Genomic DNA, 11,556 nt, shown 5'->3' on the forward strand with positions numbered 1-11,556 from the left:
CAATTAAATATAAATGAAAATACATGTAAATTTACTTAAATTTATTGAAATTTCGTTTCGCATTTTTCGGCACTTTCAAATTAATTAATACATATAAGTAAAATTCACGACTTAACCCGCACACGTCTTATTCGCGCAAAATTTCCAACTTTATGAAAATTGGCGCAATTATTGACACTTCAATTTTATGTAAAGTTTAAGACATGTTTACATATGAATAAATAATATATTTGATTTTGGCGCAATTATTGACACTTGTCTTAATATGCAAAATTGGGCCAAAACGAAACAATGAAATACATATGTACATAATTACTTTTGCATGTCAATATGGAAATGCCGACGGCAAAACGCAAAGGCATATATTGCACATATGTACATACAAACATACAAGCGATTTCTTGGTTGAACGCAAAAATTGAAGCATGAGAATGAAATGCCGACGGTAAAACGAAATTGCTTACATTCGTACATTGCGTATGAATCACGAAAATATCATCATAATCGGGAATGTGCTGCAATTCGTTTTCGCATGAAATTGTCAGCGAAATCGTGCTGACATGTGCTGAATTTCACTGATCCGTTTTCGTTTTCGAACATCAAATCGCAACGATTTGACATGTGCCAGAAATCGAAACCGCCATTTGTTTTCTATTTTGAAATCGTGAAGCTGCGCGCACGCGAATTTATTGAAAAATTGAAGGAAACATTAGAAATGTAAGTATTTTAAATTTGTATTTATTGATATTTATTAATTATGCCTTTAAATTTAGGGGCAAGCATAAAACGCCAAGGCAAGACGAAACTTTTTTAAGTTTTATGGAGCAGCATCCTGACATTGCCAAAAATTATGTCAAGGGCGACCGAGTGGCAGCGGAGGCTCTTTGGGCAGAACTGGCCAAAGAATTAAACAGCCAAGGACCACCACAAAAAGATATCAACGGATGGAGAAAGGTCAAAAGAGATATTCTTAAGTACACATAAGTGGTTATTAACAATTTTTCTTGAGCAGGTTTGGTCGGACTGGAAGGGCTGCGTACGCAAAAAAATTGCACACAACAAATCGGAGACAAGAGCTACCGGCGGAGGTCCCTTCAACCAATTTGTCTTAAGCTGCACTGAGGAAAAAATTTCAGAACTTTGCGGTCTTTATACTTGTGTAGAAGGTAGTCCACAAAGTTCCTCATTCGGTGTACAATGCGACAATAGCAATGAATCATCTGATGACGAAAATCACACACCGAGTACTTCAGCGGTTGCAACAAGAACGCGAAGACCAAATTCAATGCAAGCATGTATCAAAGAACACATGGCCACGGAAGCAGGTGCGGTTGATTGTATATCTGGAACGTTAGGGAAGCTCCTGGAAAGTTTTGATGACACCAAAAATATTTTGAAAGGTAGCAATGGTGCAGTGATAAAATCGATTCAAAAGTTATGCGATCTCATTTCAATACAGAACTCTCTTACCGCAGAACAAAATGAAATTTTGCGTCAGCATAATTCCATAAAGGAGAGAATTGGGAAAGAAAAAAGTGATATGAAGAAACGCATGTTGGAGATAGAGGAAGAAAAGTGGGAGTGGACGAAACGTGCAAGATAATTTTGATTTATTATTTTTTTTAAATACTTAAAATGTTATGAGATCTCGGAATTTTTTTTAGTTACTTAAGAATTAAAATTTGTTTACAATTTATCTAGTTATTTAAGCATATCATATACATAAGTACACACATATATAATCCTGTATAAACGAAGAATTGAAAAAATTTTATTTTAGTACATATAAGCAATGTGATAAATTAAATTTTATTTTTTTTAACTGTACTATAAATGTGATAAATACCATTAAATTCTTATTTTTAAGTATCCCAATGCAAGTAGTATATTAAGTTCTTGAAATGCAAAGCAAGCACCTTCTGTAAATAATATTGAAGTACATTAAGTCTTTTTATTTTGCTACCAAACAATTCAATAAAAAAAAATTATGAAATTGAAAGTGTTTGCATTAAATTGTTTGCAATTTGATCCCTGATATTTGTCGCGGTAGTTTCAAGACTGCTATTATTTTCAGCAGGGTCATCATCGATTACTTCTTCGGAAAACGCATACATGGAATCATCAACATTATAAAATCGACATATGTTGTGAAAAGCACAGCATACGTTAATAATTTTAACAACTTTCTGTGGGGTGTATGGCAAAACAGTTTGCAAACATTTAAAACGACTTTTAAGCACCCCAATTACTCTTTCCACGATGTTACGAGCTTTTGCATGTTGCAAATTAAATTTATGCTGCGATGTTCCAGAAGTCGGATTGCGATAAGGTGTGAGTAAATATGGTTCCAACGAATAGCCTGAATCCCCTAGTAACCAGGAGCTCTGGTCACCGCTTTGAAAACTGGATAAAAAAAGCTGTTTTATATTGGATAAATTGAAAATAAAAGCATCATGACTTGATCCGGGGTGGCACGCATCCACAGCTGTTATACTCATTTTATAGTCACATACCTGCAAAAGCGTTAATATTAATTTTGTATATACAATAGTATGAAAGCCATATGTATTATTTAACTTACTATCATAGCATTGACGCTAAAACAAAATTTCCTATTTAAATATAAATGCTCATTGTCGCAAGGTTTTAGTAATTTGATGTGAGTCCCGTCGATGCAGCCAATAACGGCAGATATAGCAAATTTGTTGTAAAAATGTAAATTGGACTGACGAACTTCATAATGTGTCCTTCCAAACTTTACCCACTTTGGACATTGTGTTCGCTCTAAAACGTTTAACATCTCTTTTAAAATTTTTGACACCGTCGTCCTATCACATGCAATATGTGAATCCTTTCCAATAGACCGTTGGAATCCTCCTTCAACGTGGTTGCTAGTTTCAACTCAACAGGTATGGACGACAGATGTATTAAAGGCTTAATATCGTTAACTACATTCCGAAAGGCCTCTTTGTTTATCCTGTAGTACGAAATAAAACTGCAAGAAGATATTGTGTTTTAATTTTTAATAGAACGCCTTGCGCATGCACTTACACAGGCTCTGGATGAAGGATTGGAGTGGTCTCTTAAAAGTCGTCGCGCAACCTTTTCATCACTTTTCCAGTTCATTTGATTCAATAAATAAGCAGAAAGAATGAAAACGCTCATTTTAACACAAATCTTCAACTCAAAATTAAACAATTTTTTTTCTTTTCTCTGACAATCAGCTGTTTCGAACTTAACTGAAATCGCGTGGAATTCAGCACACCCCAAACTAATTCATGCGATTTGCAATTTCGGAAACGGAACGAAATCGCGTGATTTCCAGCACATGCCCGAATGTTTAGGTAAATCTTTTATATTTTTATTTATTTATAATAATTCATATAACAAAAAGAGTTTTATTATATAAATACATAAACGGAGCACTGGCTACGAGGCCTTCAGCCGTCTTGTAATTATAACTAGGTGAAAAATTCTATTTGCTAAGGGTTAGTAAAGATGTAAGTTGCTTAAATATATTTTAACAAATCGTTGGTTTTTAAGAATCGATATACAATCATCACGTTTTTTTCTGAAGGTTTACTTAGTAGTTTTATGAGATCAATGTTGCCAGAGTTGTGGGCTGTTGGGTGAAGCATCGGACAGAGTGTGAGTAAGTGTTTGATAGAAACGGTGTCATCGCAAAGGGGGCAAATGGATGGGCTTTTACCCGATAGTAAGTGGGCGTGTGTTATGATAGTGTGTCCAATCCTTAATCGAGTATATGTCTTCATTGCACTAGTTGGAACTGTTGACGAGTAGATTATACGATTTCTGGCTGGGTTTATGACCGCGTAGTGATGTTTAAATGTTTTCCATTCGCTTGCGTTTTTTTGATGCCTTTTGTGCTTAATAAGGTTAAGAATGTCTTGCTTGGATGAGACGTAGTATGTTAAGGCAGGAGTCCTGGCTACGTTTTTCGCAGCGAGGTCTGCAAAGTGGTTGCCTGTAATACCAGCATGGCCAGGGATCCACATTACTTGGATTTTCTGAGGGGCACCATTGACCGCGTCTCTGATAACTTCTATTATGGGATTGCGATTGGAAGGAGACGTTATTGCAGACATGCACGATTTGCTGTCTGTACAGATGAGGAACTTTCCTTTAGTCTTTTTTGCGTAATTAACTGCATGAAGGATAGAAGATCCTTCAGCGGTTAATACAGAGGTCGTTGAGGGAAGAAGCCAATTGCAAATGATTTCTCCTGTGGCAGTGACAACTGCTAACGAAGTGGAATCGATGGACTTGGAGCCATCCGTAAACAATAACTTCCAGCCATTATTTGTGTAATTAGATTCCAGTTCAGCAAAGGTTTGTTGAAAGACTTCGTTTGGTGTAAGGTTTTTGCTTGGACAAAAACATAAGCTTATTCTGTAGTATTTTATCATTGATCAGACAGGGAGGATGTCGAGTGGTGAATTTGCGTGTTGCGTTACGTAAAATATTATTTTCTGCAGCGAAACTTAAGCATCTCGAAATAGCCGATTGTATTCTTGGAATTTTTCTTTTTTTCGTGGCATGCGTGATAGTTGTATTTAATAAGGGGTTGGTGTTCTCAGCCGTTTTCGCAAGAATTTGAAGCGAAGAATCTATAATTTTATTTTGAATAGTTGGTAAACCAGATTCAGCCATTATCGTTTTTATTGGCGAGGTTGGGAAGGCCCGGAGACTTCGCCGTATTGCGCAATGGTAAGGTGCATTTAAAAGGTTGATACTCGCTTTTGGAGCAATTGCCATAGATGGGGAGCCCATAATCTATTTTTGAAGTTAGTGAAAGCTCTGACAACATTGACTAGTGTGTTCGGATGAATAAATGAATGCTTAGACGAGAGATATTTAACAATATTTAATCGTGACATTAACGAGTTTCTGACATATTTACAGTGAGCATTAAAATTATAATTAGAGTCAAAAATTAATCCTAGTATTTTCAGCTGTGTTTTACATTCGATGTTAGTTTGGTTGTGGGTAGTGAAATACCGGTGCAATTTTGCTTCCTACATACATGAAGGATATGTGTTTTGTCTAAGGAAAGTGAAGCACCAGACTCCGGTGACCAAGTCTCAATTCTGGCGAGTATATTAGTAAATAAGGATTGAGCTAAATTAACTTCAGAGACTTTTGTGTAGATTAGGACATCGTCAGCATAGATCTGGTGCTCAACTCCTTTGTAATTTTTTATCATCCTACTAATATCATCGAAAGCAATGATAAAAAGGAGGGCTGAAAGAGGTGAGCCTTGCGGCGTACCATTAGAAAGCGGGAGTGTTGAAGAAAGAAAACCATTTACGTTGACTTTGAGTTTTTCTGTTTGTGAGAAAGTTAGTAATAAAACGTATCATGTTCTGGCCTATTTTCCATTTTCTAAGTTGTCGAATAATAATATGGGCTCCAATTTTGTCGTGAAAGCTCTGTGAAAGTCCAGAGATAGTACGGACACGTGGTTTTTGCTGGACAAAGCGTTAGTAATGAAGTAGTCTGGATTGGATTAAAGCATCTAACGTGCCTTGACCTTTTTTGTAGGCGACTTGATTCGGTGATATGAACTTGTTTCGCTGAGCTTACCACATCAAGCGGTTAGCCACGATCTTTTCCAAAATTTTGCCCATACATGGAAGGAGGGAAATCGGCCTATAGTTAGCAAGTTCATCGGAGGATTTGTGTGGTTTAAGTATTGGTATGACACAAGACGTTTTCCAAAATTGGGGGTAGACACCAGTATTGAAAATTTTGTTATAAAGTTTTACCAATCGGAGCTTGAGACTTTTTGGCATATGTCTGATAATTGGATAAGAAATTTTGTCTTGCCCCGGGGACTTACCCTTAACGGTAGATGCAACAAACTCGAATTCAAACAGTGAAATGCTGGTTTCTATTTGTTTAGCAGAAAAAGGAAGAGGGGAGACAGAGTAGGAAGTGTCGGACAGTATGGTGGTTTTAGAGGTTTGAAACTGTGTGCTGAATGAAATATCTGAGCTAGTTTCAGAATAGTGGTTTCTGCAAATAACTCGGAAATATCGGATGGATTGGTTGCACCAAACCTGTTGGGCCCTTTACGCATTGAATGGTTAGATTTCTAGGCACTCCAGAAAGTTTTTTTAAAGCGTTCCATATTAACTTAGGACTAGACGAAGGATTTATTTTGCTTGTGAAATCCTGAAAACATTTACGCTTGGGCCTGTTTCGCTTCCAAGGAACGACGGAAAAGAAAGTTATTGGCTTTCCTGAAAGATATTAAAGTTGACTAGTTATCGGAGCGCGTTTGTATTCATACCAAGCTGTCTGTTTTTTTGCCCGCAATTCAGCGATTTCTTTATTCCACCAAGGAACACTCTTTGAACTTGCTGTTGGCTTTGTATGAGGAATGCTAACATTCGCTGCTGAACGGATAATTTTTGTTAACCTCGCACTTTCTTGGTTAGAGTTGTCAGATATTGGGGTATTATTGCCATTTATCTCGCAATGTGTCTGAAACTTCTCCCAATCAGCGTAATCAGTTTTGAATACCTTATTTATTTTGTGGTTTTTAGTTGTTGAACCGAGGTGCAATTTAATACAATGGGGAAGTGATCGCTTCCATGCAAGTGATCGAGTATACTCCATTCGCACTCTGTGGCAAGCGTGTCGGTGCACATTGTAAGATCTACATGGAAAAAAGTGGAGTGAGTGGAAAAGTGTGTCGCGGATCCGTTATTCAAACATATTAAGTTGGAGGAAAGTAAAGCGTCTTCAATGCATTTGCCCCTCTTGTTGGCTATTGGAGAGGCCCATAGTGGACTCCATGCATTAAAATCACCAGCGAAAATTAAAGGAGTAGAAGCTTGGTTGATTAATTGCAGGATGTCTGTACTGGTAAAATGTTCATCTGGTGCAATATAGGTGCAGATAATGGTGATTTTTTAACTAAGATAATTTCGATCGACATAGCCAGCAAGTTGGATTGAATGGCATTAATTTTGTATGGAATATCTCTTCTTATGAGAATCGCAATACCTCTTTTACCTGTGCTAATATGTGGAAGATTGTGAAAAATGCCAATGTACTGCTTAGGAGTAAAAGCCGACAAGTTGAAGGAGATGTGAGTTTCATTTAAGAGTATAATAGCTGGGGCATGAACTTGTATTAATAATTGAAGCTCATTGTAATTATTAGTGTAGCCGTTTAAATTCCATTGCAATAATGGAATCATAAGATCTATGTAGGAAAAAAAGAAAAAGGGAAACAGAAGAGAGCTAGAATATCAACTCGTATGAGCAGTCAGTTGAAGCTGAGTGTCACCAATTGAGTACTAGTTCAAAAGAGAGTAAGGGCTAAGCGTATTTATTCAGAGTCAATTTCCATTTGTTCAGTATGTTGAGTAGAGTATTGATTATCGTTGGAATTGCTTGTTGTTGGAAAGAGATTTTCGTGATTAGGTGGATTAGACTGCACGGTAGTGTTGGTAGTAGTGTTGTTGAAGTCAGTTTATTTATTGAGCGAGTTTAAGGAGTTGTTTAAGTTAGAAATGAGAGAGGCTGTTGTTGGACTGAAAAGTTTGGGATTTAAGAAAGGGGCTTGTTGGGTACAGTTATCGCTGATATATTTAGCTGAATGTGAGACGTTGTTGTAGTCTGAACTGATCGATGCAGACTTGTTGATGGAAATATGTTTGTTGTTGGCGTTTGATGAGTGATTTTTTTTAGTTAAAGAGTTTATTGATGAGTTGGGTGCAGAGGTGACCTCTGCGTTTTGTTTTGATGTACTAGGCAAGTCATTGTCGGCAATTCTATGAGTATTTTTAGATTTTGTGGAATTTGTTGATGGCTGAAATTTTTGTTGGTGTGTTGGATACAGAGGATACCTCTTTTGTAGGTTGAAGCACATGTGCAAAGCTAGCAGTGAGGGAAGGGAGGGAAGTATTTTCTCTATACTTTTTACGGGCTTCGTGCATACTGCACTTTTCTAGTGTCTTTATTTTTAAAATTTCTTTGGTTTGCATATACTTTGGACACGTGTAGTCCGAAGAACGATGCTCGCCAGAACAATTCGCACACATAACTCGGATGCAGTCATTGTCGTGTGGAGAAGGGAAATTGCAAATTTCGCATGTTGGGGAACCCTTACAATGTTTTTGCGTATGACCCAATTTTTGGCATGACCTGCAGCGCATTGGATTAGGCACGTACGGTCGCACAGAGGTCATCCTCCAACAGCGCTAACAGCGCCAATGTTGAAAAGACATTTCGTTTTTATAATCTTTTCTGCTACTTGCTTATTTTTTTACTAGCAGTAATAGGCTGCCGTCGCGTAATTCACTAATTTTGCTTATATCTTTGCTCACGGTAAGTAAGGCATTGTAAACACGAAAACAAGAAACCTTCGAAAGGGGTGTAGAATTCTCGTCGGATTTAATCACTATATATTTTGGGTCATCACTTTTTATTGGCGGTAAGTCAGGAAAAGCATCTTGCAGTTTATGATACGATTTTTTACGTTTTGGTTGGGGACCTTCTGCCAGCGCAGCAAAACTGTTGTCCCCGAACTGGAAGCCCGCCGAGGGCATAGTGGAAAAATTATAATACACTGATATAAGTATTGGATTATATTTCTCAATTAAAATAAGTATTAATCGCGTTACTTAAGTAAGCAGACCGTAGTGCAAAAAAAAACGAACACCAAAAGAGAGCTATATGAATAGCTATAAACTCAGAAAAAGACGCTAACTCAACTGCTCAGTACGAGGTTTAGTCGGTGACTGGAATCTTTTATATATTTAAAATGATTTATTATAAAATAAGATCACATATTCAATTAAAAATAAATTCTGTTGGGATTCGAACCTACGCACCTCCTACGTGCTCGTCGTAACTTTTGAAGCGCTTACCTCCTAGACCACCATTGACACTTGTATTGCATTGTCCTAATTATGGTACGGTTAATTATGGTTTTGGCACGAAAGAAATATACAATGGATCGCCGATTGTTACCTCTTTCTTTGCTGCTGCTGCGCATATGTATGTTTGTATGCTTGTTCATTATTGAAGTTATACTGCTTTTTCTTTCCTTTGTCTTTCATTTGTGCGAATTCTCGACTATTTTATGTGACCTTTTGTTGAAATACCCTGCGTTGGCCGTTGAAAAATTAAGGCTATACTTTACAGGATTATTTCTGCAGTTAGTCTTCATTTTCATTTTTTGGAAATCGACCCGTGATGACGAGATATATCGTTTTATCTGACAGCGTGAGGTTTAAGAAGTTCATTTCTAATTGTGTCTTGTGGCATATTAGAAATGATGTTTCTTCGAAAATCGTTCGCTTACAACGGATAAAACGACTTCTGAGTGGTGATTTTAATGAATAAATTCCTTTTGGTTGAAATGCTCTGCGTTGGCCGTTGAAAAGTTAAGACTATACTTCTCAGGATCATTCATTCCTTTCATTTCTTTAAAGAAATTAATGACCTTTAGAAATATGCAAATTTGCATTATTTCGTTGTCATTTCCATATTCGTAGCAATGGAATTTCTATGGCATAAGTAAAGTAATGGCCGCCGATTGTCACCCCTTGCCGCTGTAGCAGCTTCGCCTACAAACATGTGTAAATATGTATGTATGTATATGTATGATCGTGAATACTTATCGACGCAGATTTTTACGAGAAGCACCAGAAAGTTGTGCAATTTATGATTTTTAGCTTTTGCCATCGTCGCGAAAAGACGACTTGTTGGCAAAGGCATGCTCGGGGAGATAATAAATTTATAAAATGTGAATTTAAGTTTTCTAGTTTTCTTTCATACAAAATGATATGCATTTCTTGGAATATCACTAAGAAGTATAACTTCATCCGCGCGAATTACGATATAATAAAACTCCGGTTTACCGTACTGAGCGGCTTGCCGTCCAGTTTATTAATAATTTTTATTCTTTACAAAAATCTTATTTCCTAAATTTAGCTGAAGCCGTTGTGCTGACTTGACATATTCTTTATAAAAATCTTACTTGCTAAATTTACCTGAAGCCGTTGTGCTGACTTGACATTCCTCAGCATCAACGACCCGGCATATCTTATATATGTACATATGTATGTAGTTGAATCTGAAGATTCAACTTACATTTCAGAGAAATAAAAATATTTAAAAAATACTTGTCTTTTTTTTGTGTGTCGACGAGTTTGACAGTGGTGGAGTCGTTTGACGACGCAACTCCCCCAGCGTTACTGTTTGAACTCTCCTGAGTTCTTGTATTTACAATTTTTATTTTTGTTGTTTTTATACTCTCGCTACAATGTTGCTAACGAGAGTATTATAGTTTTGTTCACATAACGGTTGTTTGTAAGTCCTAAAACTAAAAGAGTCAGATATAGGGTTATATATACCAAAGTGATCAGGGCGACGAGTAGAGTCGAAATCCGGATGTCTGTCTGTCCGTCCGTCCGTCTGTCCGTCCGTCTGTCCGTCCGTCCGTGCAAGCTGTAACTTGAGTAAAAATTGAGATATCATGATGAAACTTGGTACACGTATTCCCTGGCTCCATAAGAAGGTTAAGTTCGAAGATGGGCCAAATCGACCCACTGCCACGCCCACAAAATGGCGGAAACCGAAAACCTATAAAGTGTCATAACTAAGCCATAAATAAAGATATTAAAGTGAAATTTGGCACAAAGGATCGCATTAGGGAGGGGCATATTTGGACCCAATTGTTTTGGAAAAGTGGGCGTGGCCCCGCCCCCTACTAAGTTTTTTATACATATCTCGGAAACTACTATAGCTATGTCAACCAAACTCTACAGAGCCGTTTTTTTAAGGCATTTCCATATACAGTTCAAAAATGGAAGAAATCAGATAATAACCACGCCCACCTCCCATACAAAGGTTATGTTGAAAATCACTAAAAGTGCGTTAACCGACTCATAAAAAACGTCAGAAACACTAAATTTTACGGAAGAAGTGGCAGAAGGAAGCTGCACTCAGGCTTTTTTTAAAAATTGAAAATGGGCGTGGCGCCGCCAACTAATGGACCAAGAACCATATCTCAGGAACTACTAGACCGATTTCAATGAAATTCGGTATATAATATTTTCTTAACACCCTGATTACATGTACGCAATATGGGTGAAATCGGTTCACAACCACGCCTTCTTCCAATATAAAGCTATTTTGAATTCCATCTGATGCCTTCTCTGTAAAATACGAGTATAAACATTAGGAACCAATGATGATAGCGGAATAAAACTTTACAAAAATACGGTATTTGAAAAATATGTAAATGACGTATTATGAAATCTCGATTATCACTTTACCATGCGAGAGTATAAAATAGTGTGAGGGATGGATTTCGCTTCAAAAAGCCGTAAAGCCAACTTTCTCCAGCTGCCTTGTTAGTTTCCCAAGTAGATGGACATGGTATGTTTTTAGCGGCAACAAATTCGTAAACAAATCTTTTGAATATATCATACGACAATCCATATGCAAAAAACGCACACTTCTTAGCATATTCGACTAATTGCTCCTCTTGAACTCTCGTTAGCGTTTGATGGCT

At 37.1% G+C, this 11,556-nt stretch overlaps 1 protein-coding gene and 1 pseudogene across 1 annotated transcript; both read left to right on the forward strand.

The window, feature by feature from the left end:
- The first annotated feature begins 516 nt into the window (after positions 1 to 516).
- Positions 517 to 1,603, forward strand: LOC120780820. The gene is made up of 3 exons (XM_040113066.1): positions 517 to 717; positions 774 to 954; positions 1,013 to 1,603. The coding sequence occupies exons 1-3, from the start codon at positions 620 to 622 to the stop codon at positions 1,601 to 1,603; spliced, it is 870 nt and encodes a 289-aa protein (XP_039969000.1). The 5' UTR covers positions 517 to 619.
- Positions 1,604 to 9,162: 7,559 nt separating this feature from the next.
- LOC120781024 lies at positions 9,163 to 9,365 on the forward strand (annotated as a pseudogene).
- The last annotated feature ends 2,191 nt before the right edge of the window (positions 9,366 to 11,556 follow it).

The sequence above is a fragment of the Bactrocera tryoni genome, unplaced genomic scaffold (assembly GCF_016617805.1).
Source record: "Bactrocera tryoni isolate S06 unplaced genomic scaffold, CSIRO_BtryS06_freeze2 scaffold_25, whole genome shotgun sequence".
Classification (NCBI taxonomy): domain Eukaryota; kingdom Metazoa; phylum Arthropoda; class Insecta; order Diptera; family Tephritidae; genus Bactrocera; species Bactrocera tryoni.

Coding starts and splice junctions, on each gene's coding strand:
- LOC120780820 (XM_040113066.1), top strand. CDS start 620: ATGTGCCAGAAATCGAAACCGCCATTTGTTTTCTATTTTGAAATCGTG. Junction 718..773: donor TTGAAGGAAACATTAGAAAT/GTAAGTATTTTA, acceptor CTTTAAATTTAG/GGGCAAGCATAAAACGCCAA. Junction 955..1,012: donor ATATCAACGGATGGAGAAAG/GTCAAAAGAGAT, acceptor TTTCTTGAGCAG/GTTTGGTCGGACTGGAAGGG.